This window comes from Cryptomeria japonica, chromosome 8, assembly GCF_030272615.1.
Source record: "Cryptomeria japonica chromosome 8, Sugi_1.0, whole genome shotgun sequence".
NCBI lineage: Eukaryota > Viridiplantae > Streptophyta > Pinopsida > Cupressales > Cupressaceae > Cryptomeria > Cryptomeria japonica.
Window position 1 is genome coordinate 24688741 of NC_081412.1, and position 14451 is coordinate 24703191.

The window sequence follows — 14451 nt, forward strand, 5'->3', positions numbered from 1 at the left end:
GGGAGATCATTAAACGGTTGAACCTCATTAATACCAATTGTACTTGCCTGGAAGGGGTGTGTAAAGGAGTTAAAGTGGAGTGCTACCATTTTCATTAATATTTTGGGTTCTTTGGTGGCACCTAGCCTTGAAAAATATAAACAATCATATTTGAGAATGAGGTTTTTGGTTTTCAAAAAGTGACAAGTAGTTTTATGAGGGTGCCATGCCTACTATTACATAAGTCTATCAAAATTGCATATAATTTATCAATCTAGTAATGTGCATTTTAAGACATGAAATACACATTTAAGTATTGGCATTTACATGTGAACATTTACTTACTTATACTTTAAGTTATATTTCATGTACATAGTTTTGGGATGTTTGAGATGAGTTTCATATCTTTAAGAGTTATAGTGCAAATTCTAGTTTTTCAAAGATCTCATAATTTTAAATACTTACTCAAATTTTAATAATCAATAGTTTTCAGTATGTGTTTAGTTTGATGTTATAGTTAGATAGTAACTTGATAGAGTGCCATTAGACCTGCAATCTACCTTGTTTAATCTTGCGGAGGTATATTTTATGTTGGCTATTTGATACTTTTTTATCTACACAATTTGGTTCACTTCTAAGTTGTTGCAACATACTTTATTTATAATCAATACTTTATGCAAGCATATCAACAATTAATCTTTTTATAAGATATTTCTAATACATTTAATCTAATCTTGTAATATCCTAAATAATAGTACAACAAGTTCTTAGCTTTCTATCTTGTTGAAATTGCACTCACCATTGAACATATGAAAGCGGTTGTGTTTTGTGATTGCACTTTACTAAACAAGTATGAAGTGCATGTGCTTTGTAATTGCACTCCACTAAAGTGAGAGGTGCATGTTCTTTTAAATTGCACTTCACTAAATAAATGAGAAGTTTGTGTGCTTTGCATTTCATTGAATAAGTGTGAAGTGTGTGTGCTCATTGTAAAGGTATACTCCATTGAATAAGCATTGAAGTGTTTTCTTTTCAAGTCTTACATAACACTCCTTTGAAAAAGTGAATTTGGCTAGCTATGTTGTTTGTGTGCTTCAATTGATTAGACTACTCATATGTTTATTTTAGATGGTTGTTGTGGTACAATACATTGTATACTCTCACCTTGTCCATCTCAAGAACTAGTGGTTTGAACATGATAAGGACATTGCATTGTAGCTTAATTTTAGTTGAATATTTTTAATTTTAAAGGTGGTTCATACAAGTTTGGAAGGTGAAAGGTTGTCCATTGAGTGATTTGAAGAGTCATCGAGGAGTTGTGGAACATTGAGGGAGTGAAAGAGTTGAGTGGCTAAGGTTGGGCACCCATGTTGGAGCCATTGTATTATCATGTCTGCCAATTGACAATTATCTTCTGCGTGTGTGTTTGCAATTTGTTTCTTATCTCTTGTTTTGAGATACCATAATGGTTTTGTCTCTCATAGTTTTCTATAAATTAGAGCCATGAGTTGGTAGTGTTATGTTTGGTTCTTGTAGGTAATAGGGTGCTCCCGAGAAGTGAAGTGTATTGTTGTATGTCTCATTGTGAAGATTAATAATATACTTGTCATCTTTACAGAGTGAAGTTTTTTCTTGAAAGGGTTTATCCACATAAAATTAGTGTCTACGATTTGTTGAGTTTTCTATATGAATTGAATGTGCAATCACATACATATTGTACATTTGCTATCACATACATATGTTAATATCACAAGCTTTCTTCACCTTGTTTTCAACAATAATTACATTTCGTTGAATAAGTGGGAAGTGTATGTGCTCATTGTAAAGGTACATTCCGTTGAATAAGCATTTAAGTGTTTTCCTTTCGATTCTTGTATCTAGTACTCCACTGAAAAGGTGATTTTGGCTTCCTATGTCATCTTGTATTCTTCAATTGATTAGATTATGCCTTTGCTAGTTTTAGATAGTTGGTGTGGTCCTATACACTCTAGTAGAGAAAAATTATATTTGGTCCTCTTGCATTGAACCAAAACAATCATGCTTCAGATTTTTTTGAATGAAAAACTTGTTAAACTTGTTGAGAGCACCATTATATCTTCTTTTGGATTTAACTTAAGGTATGAAAAACTTGTTAAACTTGTTGAGAGCACCATTATATCTTCTTTTGGATTTAACTTAAGGTGTTGTTCATTTTGTAATTTGGATTTTGTATTCTTTTTTATATTGTCAAATTTTGAAGTTGTTTGGAATATTTTTTAGGTGGGTATTTCTTGGCTTGAATTTTAGTTTTGCAAGAACATGTGAAAGTTTTATAGAAATATACAACTTATTGAATCATGAAAATAAAATAATAATTTGATTTTCAAAGAAAAGTGAGGTCACTTGTGAACTTTTGACATAAATAACTCCGGAAAAGAAAAAAAAAACAATTTTAACATCCACAAGGCTAAACATTAATCTCAGTGGTTTTTTAATAAAACAAAAGTCTCAACCATTGGGATAGCAAAAACACCTCAAAACACAATGACGGTAATGATTTCAAAATCTTCTCTAATTTTGTAAAGTTGTATAGACATGGCATGAACGCTGAAGGAGCCAAATGGTGTCTCTAATGTCATTTGGAGGTCTCAATTCAAAATTTACATTCTTTTATGGATTTCCATGGCAACAAACCAACCATCCCCAAATTATGTTAAGGATGGTAATTTTAACATCCACAAGGCTAAACATTAATAATCTCAGTGGTTTTTTAATAAAACAAGTCTCAACCATTGGGATAGCAAAAACACCTCAAAACACAATGACGGTAATGATTTCAAAATCTTCTCTAATTTTGTAAAGTTGTATAGACATGGCATGAAAACTGAAGGAGCCAAATGGTTCATTTCATCATTTTGGTGTCTCTAGTGTCATTTGGAGGTCTCAATTCAAAATTTACATTCTTTTATGGATTTCCGTGGCAACAAACCAACCATCCCCAAATTACGCTAAGGATGGTAAAAACCTTTTGAATCTTCTTGCACTACAGGAATGTGAACAGCATAACACCGAAGAACTCGATCCTCTACTTCACCAAGAGTCACCAAGAGTCTATTTCCCAAATTACGCTAAGGATGGTAATTACGCTGAAGGGACCTGTTACATTGATTGAAAACGCTTGCATTTAGTGCTAAAAATTTAAGACTGGTTTTTAAATCGAAAGTGAATTTATCATTGCCGATCATTTTATAAATCAAGCCTGCAATGTGTTCTGCATTTTTATTATCAATACTGCTTCAACACTGTAGATAGGCCTCCAGCTGTAAATAAAACTTTATTCATAAAATAGTCCAAAAGGAGCAAGGTGGAAAAGTAATGGCAACGAACCAAGTAGATTCAAGTTCCTTTATTCAAATTAACACATTAAATTTTACTCTTTGCCTATATGAGATCCAGGCAGAATGGCCAATAGGAGTTCACAGTCCAAATTGCATGTATATAAAAAAAGACATGCAATTGGAAGAATATATTGAAAGAACTTGGTAATAAAACATTTATAGATCAGACATTTTGGGTCACTTTTGTGACCCGTAAGTAATTTGAAGCTCTGCCTTGTTTGGCCCTTTCTCTCTCTCTTCTAGATCATTTGACGATAAGTTGTGCAAAGCAGATCTTTTGCCAGCCTGCAAATTGAACAATAAACGTTAGAGGGATGAAGTCACTTGATTCATGGAAAAAGATTCAAAGAGAAACAATAGAATAACCAAATTTACCTTCTTTTCCTTGTATATAGCTTTGAGCTTGCGCAGACTTAGATGATCATAATTCTCCTTCTTAATTTCATTTTGCAGATTGTTCCCACAAGTCACCTCATCTTTGCTGCAGGGTTTCTCCTGAAAGTGAGTAGAGACCTTAGCCATCTTGTCCTTGCACATAACTCGGAGCTTGCATAGACTTAGGCTAGTTAAGGGAGGGAAATTCTTCTTCTCAATCAGCAAAACATTGTTGTTAGCCTCGTTTTGCAGTTTGTCTACGTAAGTCAATTGTCCTTGCTCATCTGGGCCACAGGTTTTCTCATGGAAGTGAGTGTCTGCCATATAAAGAGGGGCTTTAGCCTGACAAAGTGTTTCTTCGAGTTCTTTGGTGTTATGCTGCTCACATTCCTGTAGTGCAAGAGGATTTTTATTTCCCAAACCAAGATCCTCTACTTCACCAATGGTCTTAAATGCTTCCTGCGATTCCATCACCTCTGTCTCCTCATCAGTGTTACTCAAACCAAGATCCTCTACTTCACCAATGGTCTTAAATGCTTCCTGCGATTCCATCACCTCTGTCTCCTCATCAGTGTTACTCAAACCAAGTATTTCTAGCTTGACATGTGATGATTCCTGTTCATCATCAATTGTATTTAGAATGCTCTGCTCTTCCTTGGGGGGTGTCGAAGGAACAAATTCCTCCCTGCTACCAGTCTCGCCATCAATTGTATTTAGAATGTTCTGCTCTTCCTTAGTGGGTGTCGAAGGAAAAAATTCCTTCCTGCTACCAGTCTCATCGTTAAAACCATTTTGTTTTTCAGCCTTGACTGTGTTCTGAACAAAACCTTTTGCCTTAAAATGAGTAAGTTCCTTAGCGAAAGGAGAGTTATTTGAACCTGTTTCATCATGACTGGTGAGGTCTTTAATTCTCTCTTCAACTGTACAGATGCATACTGAGTGTAATTCCTTCTTACCATCTAGCAGTTGTTTCATCATGACTGGTGAGGTCTGTAATTCTCTCTTCATCTGGTCTTCACTATCTATTTGCACAGAAGACGATTCCATTCTTTTCTCATCCTTAGCTTCATTGTCAACTTGGACAGATGATGATGTCACCCTTATTACATCAGTCTGATTGTCATTATCAATTGAAAGATATGCCAATCTTTCCACCAGGTCAGCTTTGGCATTACCAATTGAGATACTGGTTACTGCTTCAGAGACATTATTACTAAAGTGAGCTTGAATATCATCCTCATCTTCTAATCCAGTTGGAACTTTCCCTTCAGTTGCACCATCTTCAGTTTTCACGAGTAGAGTAACTGGGCTGTTTTGCACTAAACTCTGCCGCCTAATTTCACAGAATGAGACATGCACTTCATGTGAACAGAGTTCATTATTATGAACTTCGCTTGGAACATTCTTATCTTGCCCTTCTCTTTTTGGTAATTCTAAAATGTTCGGCATTACACTTAAGACCAAGTCCTCAGAATTCTTGGCGCCTGGGTCTTCTTCAGTGCCTATGTCACTTCGTATTTCTTTGTATACGTCTTCCATTATATTATCAATGGTTTCATCACCTAAATTAGCTGTGCATTGTTGCAATTCAGATGGTTTCTCAACAACACACGTAAGATCATCTGAACCAACTGCTTCTGTATGCAAACAGTCTTTTTCAGTTGGTCCTGCCACAGTCCCGGGTTCACCAACTACAATTTCCTGGTCAACCATCATAGTTAGGGTTGTTTGACTCTCCTCATCTTTGATGCCAGGAGATCCACTTTCTTGAGCACACAGAGTTTCTGGCTCAACTCCATTAGGGCTTTCAGCTATGCTCAGACCATCCTGCATAGACGCCCCTTGACTCTCCTCATCTTTGATGCCAGGAGCTTTTCCTTCTTGAGCACACATAGTTTCAGGCTTAGTTTCATTAGGGCTTTCAGCTATGCTCAGACCATCCTGCATAGACTCCCCTTGACTCTCCTCATCTTTGATGCCAGGAGCTTTTCCTTCTTGAGCACACATAGTTTCAGGCTTAGTTCCATTAGGGCTTTCAGCTTTTCCCACATCTTTCTGCACAGTTTCCTCCTGGCTTACCTCATCTTTGATGCCAGGAGCTTCGCCTTCTTGAGCACACATAATTTCTGGCTTAATTCTATTAGGGCTTTCAGCTTTGCTCACACCTTCCTGCATAAACACTCCCTGACTCTCCTCATCTTTGATTTCGCCTTCTCGAGCACAGATAGTTTCTGGCTTAGTTCCATTAGGGCTCTCAGCTTTTCCCACATCTTTCTGCACAGTTTCCTCCTGACTTACCTCATCTTTGATGCCAGGAGCTTCGCCTTCTTGAGCACACATAATTTCTGGCTTAGTTCTATTAGGGCTTTCAGCTTTACTCACACCTTTCTGTATAGACACCCCCTGACTCTCCTCATCTTTGATTTTGCCTTCTTGAGAACAGATAGTTTCTGTCTCAATTCCATTAGAGCTTTCAGATATGCTCACACCTTCCTTCATAGATTCTGCATGACCCTCCTCAGCTTTGATGCCAGGAGCTTCACCTTCTTGAGCACACATAATTTCTGGCTTAGTTCTATTAGGGCTTTCAGCTTTACTCACACCTTTCTGTATAGACACCCCCTGACTCTCCTCATCTTTGATTTTGCCTTCTTGAGCACAGATAGTTTCTGTATCAGTTCCATTAGAGCTTTCAGATATGCTCACACCTTCCTTCATAAATTCTGCGTGACCCTCCTCATCTTTGAAGCCAGGAGCTTTGCCTTCTTGAGAACACATAGTTTTCAGCTCAGTTTCATTAGGGCTTTCAGCTATGCTCACACCTACGTGCATATACTCCCCTTGACACAAAAATTTAGATTTGATGCCATAAGGAAAAGTTGCATCATCATCAGCCTTTGAAATCAAGTGCATAGGTTGTGGCTGAATTCTGCCAGGTCCAGCTATGACCACACCATTTTGAACAGTTTTCCCCTGAATCTCCTTAACTACAATGCAAAGAGCTTCACCTGTCTGAGCATTTCTGGAATCTATGCCATAAGAAAAAGCTGGATTTTCATGAACCTCCAAATTGTTACGCTTTGTTTCTGGCTCAGGTTGTCCACTGTAGCTTTCAGTTATATTCATACCTTTCAAACAGATCTCATCTTCAATGGTTTCTTGAGCAAGGTCAGCTTCAAGTAGATCAAGCTCTTTGTGATGAGATTTTATTGCTGCTTTCTTTGCAGTTCTCCTGTGACCAACTCTGCCCTGCTTTATTTTAGAGCAATCTAAATCAGAATTTGATTCCCCTCCATTTTTCACATCAGCTGAATCATACGAAATTTGAATCTGGTTTGTTTGTGTACAAATGGACATTTGCTTACTACCCTTGCTTGCAGAATCTTCCATGGCATCTCCATCAAGTAACTTTGGAGAGTCATTCTTTGTACTCAGTGCCCTCAGTGCCCTCCGTGTATGAACAGGGCTTTTTGCATGTTTCTTGGCAGAAACTTTGACTGATGTCTCTGCTGGATCATATTCAACTTTTTTGTCACTGGAAATTTTTATTCTTTTAGAGGCTCCAGGGGTTTCCTTTACAGAATCTACCCCACTGTACTTACTTCTTGATAATGCCCTTGTTGATCTCCTACAGATTGGATTCTGATCACCTTTACTTTCATCATGCACTCCTTGAATGTTCTCTTCAGCAACTTTTTCAGATCTTTTTCTTGATGAGCTTACCCACTTAGTCCTGGAGATTTCTTCATCATTCATGTCATCTGTCCATTTTATGCTCTCTTTTGTAGCTTCCTCAATTTTTTTCCTTGACAACTTTCCCTTGGGTCCAGTTCTGGAGATTTCTTCAACTGATTCATAATTCACATCATTTGTCCCTTTGCTCTCTCCTGTAGCTTTTCCAACTTCATCAACTTTCTTCCTTGACGACCTTCCCTTGAACCTAATGTCAGAGAAGACTTTGACAGATTCATCATTTGCATCATCTGTCCCTGTACTTTCTCTTGTGTCTTCTTCAATGTTATGGTTTGCACCAGTTGACCCATCAATGTTGTCTTCTGCAGCTTCTTTTACTGCATCAAATTTCTTCCTTATTGACTTGTGCCTAGTCTCATGGACTTCTTTGAAAGGTCCATCATTATTTGTCCCTTGAATGCTTTCTTCTGTAGCTTCTTCCAGTTTATCAACTCTATTTCTTGACGGCCTTGCCTTTGTCCCAGTCTTTAGGACGACTTCAACTGATTGGTCATTTGCATCAAATGACTCTTGAATTCTCTCTTCTGTGGCCATTTCTACTTTATCAACTTTTTTTCTTAATAAACCTCTCTTGGACCTAGTCTTTGGGACAACTTCAATTGTTCCTCCTCCTCTTTCACACGATTCTTGTTCCTGCAACAGAGCTTTGGCATCCTCTGTATGAGTTAAAACTTGATTGATCTCTTCTGTAGCCATTTCCATTTTATCAACTTTCTTTCGTGATGGTTTGGGCCTAGTCTCGGTGACATTATTTGCCTCATCACTTTCTTCTTCATTTTTACATGAATCATGTTTCTGTTGTACAGGTTTAGCATCCTCTGTATCAATTGCATTACAGCCTCTCATACTGGGATTTTTTTCATTTGTGCCTCTTTTACAGGTTCTGCCTCTTCCTGCCTTTACAGAGGTGTAAGGAGTAACTGATGATTCATCGACATCTTTATCCAGTATCTTTCTTTGTCTTATTTTGCTTCTAGATTTTTCTGTTTGATCTCCACATTTCCCTTTCAGGGTTTTGACGGCACTTTTCACGTGTTTTTCTTTCAATGCAGATGGAGCTTCATCATCATCCAACACAATAGGCTCTTCTGCACTCTTACCTTCTGCAGCAACTTCATGCTTCTCTGATCTAGTGCACTTTCTGGGGGTATTTGAAATGTCAGTTAGAACAGACTTGTCACCTGTGTCTTCAGATTTGGCTTGTTGCTTCTGAAACCCATCACCAGAAGGTTTATTATTGTCAACCTGAAACACCAATATTGTACTGAGAAATTACCAAAGGAAAAAGGTTACACTATTCAATATGACTAAAACTACACATGATTGGAAAAAGGTTACAGATCATTTATATCCAATACCCAAAAATCAAATAAGTGACAAAAATGCATCTAGTTTGGACAAATATTGGATTCGTTCCTTAACAAAAAATCCAAACAAACTAGAATTAGTGTTTAGGTCTGGCTCATCAAATACTAGATCTGCAAAGGAAACATTGTTTTAAGATCAAACTATGAAGGCCAGAGTTATGCCTACGCATTTTAACTCTATCTGAAACCTGAAGTAGTTCTAGCAGAGAAGCCCTACTAGACTATTAGTAATCGCAAAATCCCAAATATCTGATGCATACTGATATGTAAGTATCAGCTAAATTCATCTATACATGCCAGTAAATGATGAGCATATGTTTGTTCCTTAGATATTAATAAGTGGTGAGCACCTGACAATTGGTTGATTTAATTGTTGGTATTCTCTTTTTTACGAAGCAATCAATCTATTTTCCCTGTTACATAGATGCAGGTTTGAGAAACGTTAACAGAAAAAGTTGAAGAAATCCTAGACTAAGCTGCAACCTAGTTCAATCACTACTTTTGACAAAATTATTATTAGGGTTCAGGTTTGAGAAACATTAACAGAAAAAGCTGAAGAAATCCTAGACTAAGCTGCAACCTAGTTCAATCACTACTTTTGACAAAATTATTATTAGGGTTCGGGATTCAAAACAATGGTAAATTTCCTATTATGATGCAGATCAGGCATCTATCTGTTTTCCCTGCTACATAGATGCAGGTTTGTGAAACATTAACAGAGAAAGCGAAAGAAATCCTAGGACTAAGCTGCAAACCTAGTTCAATCACTGCTTTTGACAAAATTATTATTAGGGCTCATGATTCAGAACAATGATAAATTTCTTATTTAAGAAAACCCATGATGCAGATAAGGCCTCCATCCTGCAAACAATTCTAACAGTTGCAAAGAACAAAAGGAAAAACCACCATCTCAGAAATTTGTTGGTATGATCCATTTCATCATTTAAGCAATACAAAATTATCTACAAAGAAAGAAAGCTGTGTCAAAATCCTCATCAGTTCATTCCCATAGCTCCCACCTCCAAGACAAAAACCCCTATATGTAAACAGACTACCTCCAACCCACTAACAAAACCAAAATCCAAAAATGGGACTGTCGCCTCAGGAAAAAGGTGGTGACAGATACACACCAAAAATAGGGAACACAAGTGACAAAAATAAAGAGAAACACATCCTCCAAGTTTAGAAGAGTCTGAGTTGAAGAACTTCAAGAGATCTGCTTCAGTGACCTAGGTGTTGTTGGAGTCAGGCAACAACCTTAGTGTCTACTATCTTCTCAATTTGTTCCATCTTTTTTTAGGGTAAATGATTGATCCAATCTTTCTACCCATTGTCACCTTTTTGAACACCTCAACAAAAAACATTGCCAAATAAACTATTGTAAAAAACAAGAGTGATTCAAAATGAGTTGCTATGTATGATTTTGAGAGAATTTATGGTAGAGTGATTCAAAATGAGTTGCTATGTATGATTTTGAGAGAATTTATGGTGTGTCCATATACATGACAAAATAAAGTTGCTAGTGTTGATCATGGGTACTCATTGAATGAAACGTATTCTTCAGATCCAAAAAGCAACATATCAAGTGATGTCAAACTGGTGCACCAACACAACTCTAATTTAATGCACAACTAGTGGTCTACCTTTTTAAATTTTTGTGGGGGGCGAGGCGGGGGCGGCGCTTTTTGATATGGTGTGTCCATATACATGACAAAATAAAGTTGCTAGTGTTGATCATGTGTACTCATAATTGAATGAAATGTATTCTTCAGATCCAATCAGCAACATATCAAGTGATGTCAAACTGGTGCACCAACACAACTCTAATTTAATGCACAACTAGTGGTCTACCTTTTTTTATTTTTGTGGGGGGCGAGGGGGGGCGGCGCTTTTTGAACACCTCAACAAAAAGCATGATTTGGACCTGAAACCTTAATTATAAGGAAGGGCATTGCCAAATAGGCTATTGTAAAAAATGAGAGTGATTCAAAGTGAGTTGATACGTATGATTTTGAGAGAATTTATGGTGCATCCATATAAATGAGAAAATGATGAGCACATATTCTTTCCTTATTTTTCTAATAAATGATGAGCACCTGCTAATTCGTTTTTTTGTAATTTCACATTGATTAATTGATTTAGTTTGTTGGTTTTCTCTATTGCCCCCGTCACAGTTTATGGATGCAGTTTTGAAAAACATAACAGAATATCTGAAGAAATCCTGGGACGAAGCTGCAAACTATCACTACTTTTGACAAAAAGATTATCTGGGGTTCAGGGTTAAGAACAACCATGATTTCATATAAAAGAAAAACCAGAAGGCTGAAGAAGAAACGGGAAATCCATCTGCTACTAACAAAAGTGTTGGATCAGCATATAGAACCCACATCAATTCATTCGTAAAAGTAAAACAAAACCTCAAGAGCCAGTGTGAATCCATAATAAGCTTATAGTTTAGGGTTTAGAACTTACATTGAGGAGAGCAGTAAGTGCCTCAGCCATGGAAACATTTGTCAAGTTGGCAGGAATGGCATGCTTTTTGCACAAGGCCTGGAGTTCCCTTCTGTTTAGAGTAAAATAATCCATTCTGTAAAGCACAAATCCTTTGTTCTGCTCTTAAGCTTATTTTTCTCTTTTATTATTTTCTGAAATAACTAAGTAACGATGGCAGATTTATTCCCTCCTGCAAACTGATCATTCAATTAAAAAAACCTTTATCAATCACTCATAAATAACAAATTCAGAAAGCAACAGGCCATTACAGAATCTTAATTTTCTCACCGTATGCCATATAAGGATGTACAGGAGCCAACGAATGATCCTAGTTTTTCTCTTATAGCCTTTTATCCAAAATGCTGGAGCCACGGCAAATTTTATTTCTCCTGCAGACTAATTAATCAGATTAGTTAGAATTTTTTCCCTTGTCAGTCACTACTATATGCAGTAGATTTAGGTAAAAGGTATTTACAAAAATTTATCTGCTACAACATATGACCTATTAGGATTTATGAGAGGCGGTAAATGATGATTCAAATCATAATCCAAATGTCCAGAAAACAGAAACAGTTTACAGAAATGAATTCCCATCAAGTCAAATTACAAGAATTTCTGGGTTTGAGTTATATGCTGTAGTAAGGGAGCCTACAATTCCATATTATATGTTAGGTCGCTCAGTACTATAAATTCTAAAAATAAAACTAAGGGTATTTCCCACGTTCAAATCCCCTACCAGAATAAGACAGCATACGGGTACATTAACCCTCATGAGGTAATGATTATGCTGCACATTCCAGTGAGAATGTATATTACAAATCATCAGGATGTGATTCAATCAAAAACCAGGTCGCATGTATTCAAGACCACCCTCATCCTTAATATTTACCAAGCCACAAAGAAAGGAAAAAAACAGAAACAGCTTACAGAAATGAATTCCCATCATAATCCAAATGTCCAGAAAACAGAAACAGCTTACAGAAATGAATTCCCATCAAGTCAAATTACAAGAATTTCTGGGTTTGAGTTATATGCTGTAGTAAGGGAGCCTGCAATTCCATATGGGTATATGTTAGGTTGCTCAGTACTATAAATTCTAAAAATAAAACTAAGGGTATTTCCACGTTCAAATCCCCTACCAGAATAAGGCAGCATACGAATACATTAACCCTCATGAGGTAATGATTATGCTGCACATTCCAGTGAGAATGTATATTACAAATCATCAGGATGTGATTCAATCAAAAACCAGGTCGCATGTATTCAAGACCACCCTCATCCTTAATATTTACCAAGCCACAAAGAAAGGAAATAAAACTAGAAGTACAAATCTTAAGAATGCCTTCTAATATTTATTCAGCTGCAAACCTAAACAAGAAATATACTGCATACTCGTGTTTGCAAATCTCAATAATATTTATTAGGCATAACCCAAAGGGCTTTTATAAAGACCTCCCATAAGTACACCCAAAGTTAAAATGCCAAAAGAAACCAAACATTTCAGCCGAGCCTGTTAAACTTCTTAAAAAATGTATTCCAAGCTTACCCAGGCCTGAATTAAGCTACCCATAACCTCACCCAAGATCTATCATGCAAAAGACACAGCACTTTCAGTTTATATTGTTTTTCTTTGTTTCAGGTATTCATTCCATAAATCAAGATAAATCTTAGTTTTTTCACAGTCCATTATTATTGTGTTTGAACCTTTTGGCTGTAAAAAAATGCATACCCTGTTTTCTTCCTATAAATATGTTATCAACTACAGATAATACAACGAAAAACAATAACCAACTGCCTTAAAAAGCTAAAACGATACCTTGGATTTGAATGTATGCACTGTAGAATGCCACAAGAAATCTGAACTCTGTTCAAAAAATACAGCGGATAAACGAAGAATGAGAAGATGAATCGCACCCTATTTATTGTGTAAGGAGAAGATGACCGTTGGTCTTGACTTTTATAAATGCGTTTTCTAGGTTTTAGGACATCTGAGTTAAAATTCAAAAGTTATATAACGAGTTTATGACAAACGGCTATATGACGCGGCATGGCTTATGGTTGTCGGTAAACAAGTTTTAAGAAAGTTGATTGAATTATTTAAACCATAGAATAAAAGTTAGTTAAAGAAATGGAAAAGAAATAAAACACCCTTCAATAAAATATAAGATATATAAAGTCTCTTTTCTTTTCTCATGTCATGTGTAACCATGTTGGTGTTGCCATAATCAAATTAGGAGTTCCAGAGCTCATCAAACAATCAATAACCTTGTGGAAAAATTATAGAATATAATACAAAGATGACAATGACTCCTTCAAATGTTGTTAAAGAATTTTGAGAACATTTCCAACTATAAAGATGATCACGTGGAGAAAAATAAGAGGTTATGAAGGTTACTTTATGACATCTAAAGGTGTTACAACTCCATAAGAGAAAACATCAAATAAAAAATAATGTCTCTCAAGTTCACAATATATGAGTCCCAAAACAAACCTATAATGTTTGTCAAGCAGTCATTCCAAATAGCAATATCTAGAGGATGATGTAAATCCATGAGTGTTGTAACACTAGTCTTATCAGAAGCAATAAGAGATGGATATGAGATCTCAATGCATGTCATTCAACTAAACTACTCATCCATGTAGGTGTATCTACACAAGATGCCTTAGTGTGAACATCAAGTGAATTAGCCAATTTGCTAGAATACAAGAGTCCCCAATCTCAAGATGTTTAAGCATGGATAAAGAAGATGAACCTTATGAATTTGGATTAGGAGTCATGTAAACCAAATTCTCAAGTGTCTTAGTTTTTTATAAACATATGGTAAAAAATCAAGTGGAATAAGGTAATTACAATCTAGGATCTTTGGAAATAGGGGATCATGCGGATCTTCATATATATCATAATTTTTGGTCCAAAGGTCACATGGGCACTCAATGCATGTGATGACCAATTGGATGTTGGCATCGATATAACAACCAATTAATCCAATCATATATTCATTCTTGTATTTTGGCACAATTTTTTACCAAAGGATGCACATGGGTTCAAGAACTAGTCAATGAAGATGGGGCAAAAGATAAATCCATTTGAAACATGTGTCAAGATC

The 14451-nt window shown here is 36.3% G+C and overlaps 1 protein-coding gene across 3 annotated transcripts; it reads right to left on the reverse strand.

The window, feature by feature from the left end:
• Positions 1 to 3325: 3325 nt before the first annotated feature.
• Positions 3326 to 13273, reverse strand: LOC131078568 (uncharacterized). Of its 3 annotated transcripts, none has more exons than XM_058016301.2 (5): positions 13161 to 13273; positions 11633 to 11733; positions 11324 to 11541; positions 3732 to 8729; positions 3326 to 3641 (listed from the first exon to the last, which is right to left on the reverse strand). In XM_058016301.2, the coding sequence occupies exons 3-5, from the start codon at positions 11435 to 11437 to the stop codon at positions 3534 to 3536; spliced, it is 5220 nt and encodes a 1739-aa protein (XP_057872284.2). In that variant the 5' UTR covers positions 11438 to 11541; positions 11633 to 11733; positions 13161 to 13273; the 3' UTR covers positions 3326 to 3533. The 3 variants fall into 3 exon arrangements, with proteins under 3 accessions (XP_057872284.2, XP_057872285.2, XP_057872283.2); XM_058016302.2 differs by having other exon boundaries at positions 3732 to 8693; positions 11633 to 11740; XM_058016300.2 differs by having other exon boundaries at positions 11633 to 11740.
• Positions 13274 to 14451: the final 1178 nt, after the last annotated feature.

Excerpts from the sequence above, each read along its gene's own strand:
- LOC131078568 (XM_058016301.2), bottom strand. The coding sequence starts at position 11,437 with ATGGATTATTTTACTCTAAACAGAAGGGAACTCCAGGCCTTGTGCAAA. Across the intron at positions 8,730-11,323 it reads CACTTACTGCTCTCCTCAAT|GTTGACAATAATAAACCTTC; the intron begins GTAAGTTCTAAA and ends TTGGTGTTTCAG. Across the intron at positions 3,642-3,731 it reads CTATATACAAGGAAAAGAAG|GCTGGCAAAAGATCTGCTTT; the intron begins GTAAATTTGGTT and ends TTCAATTTGCAG.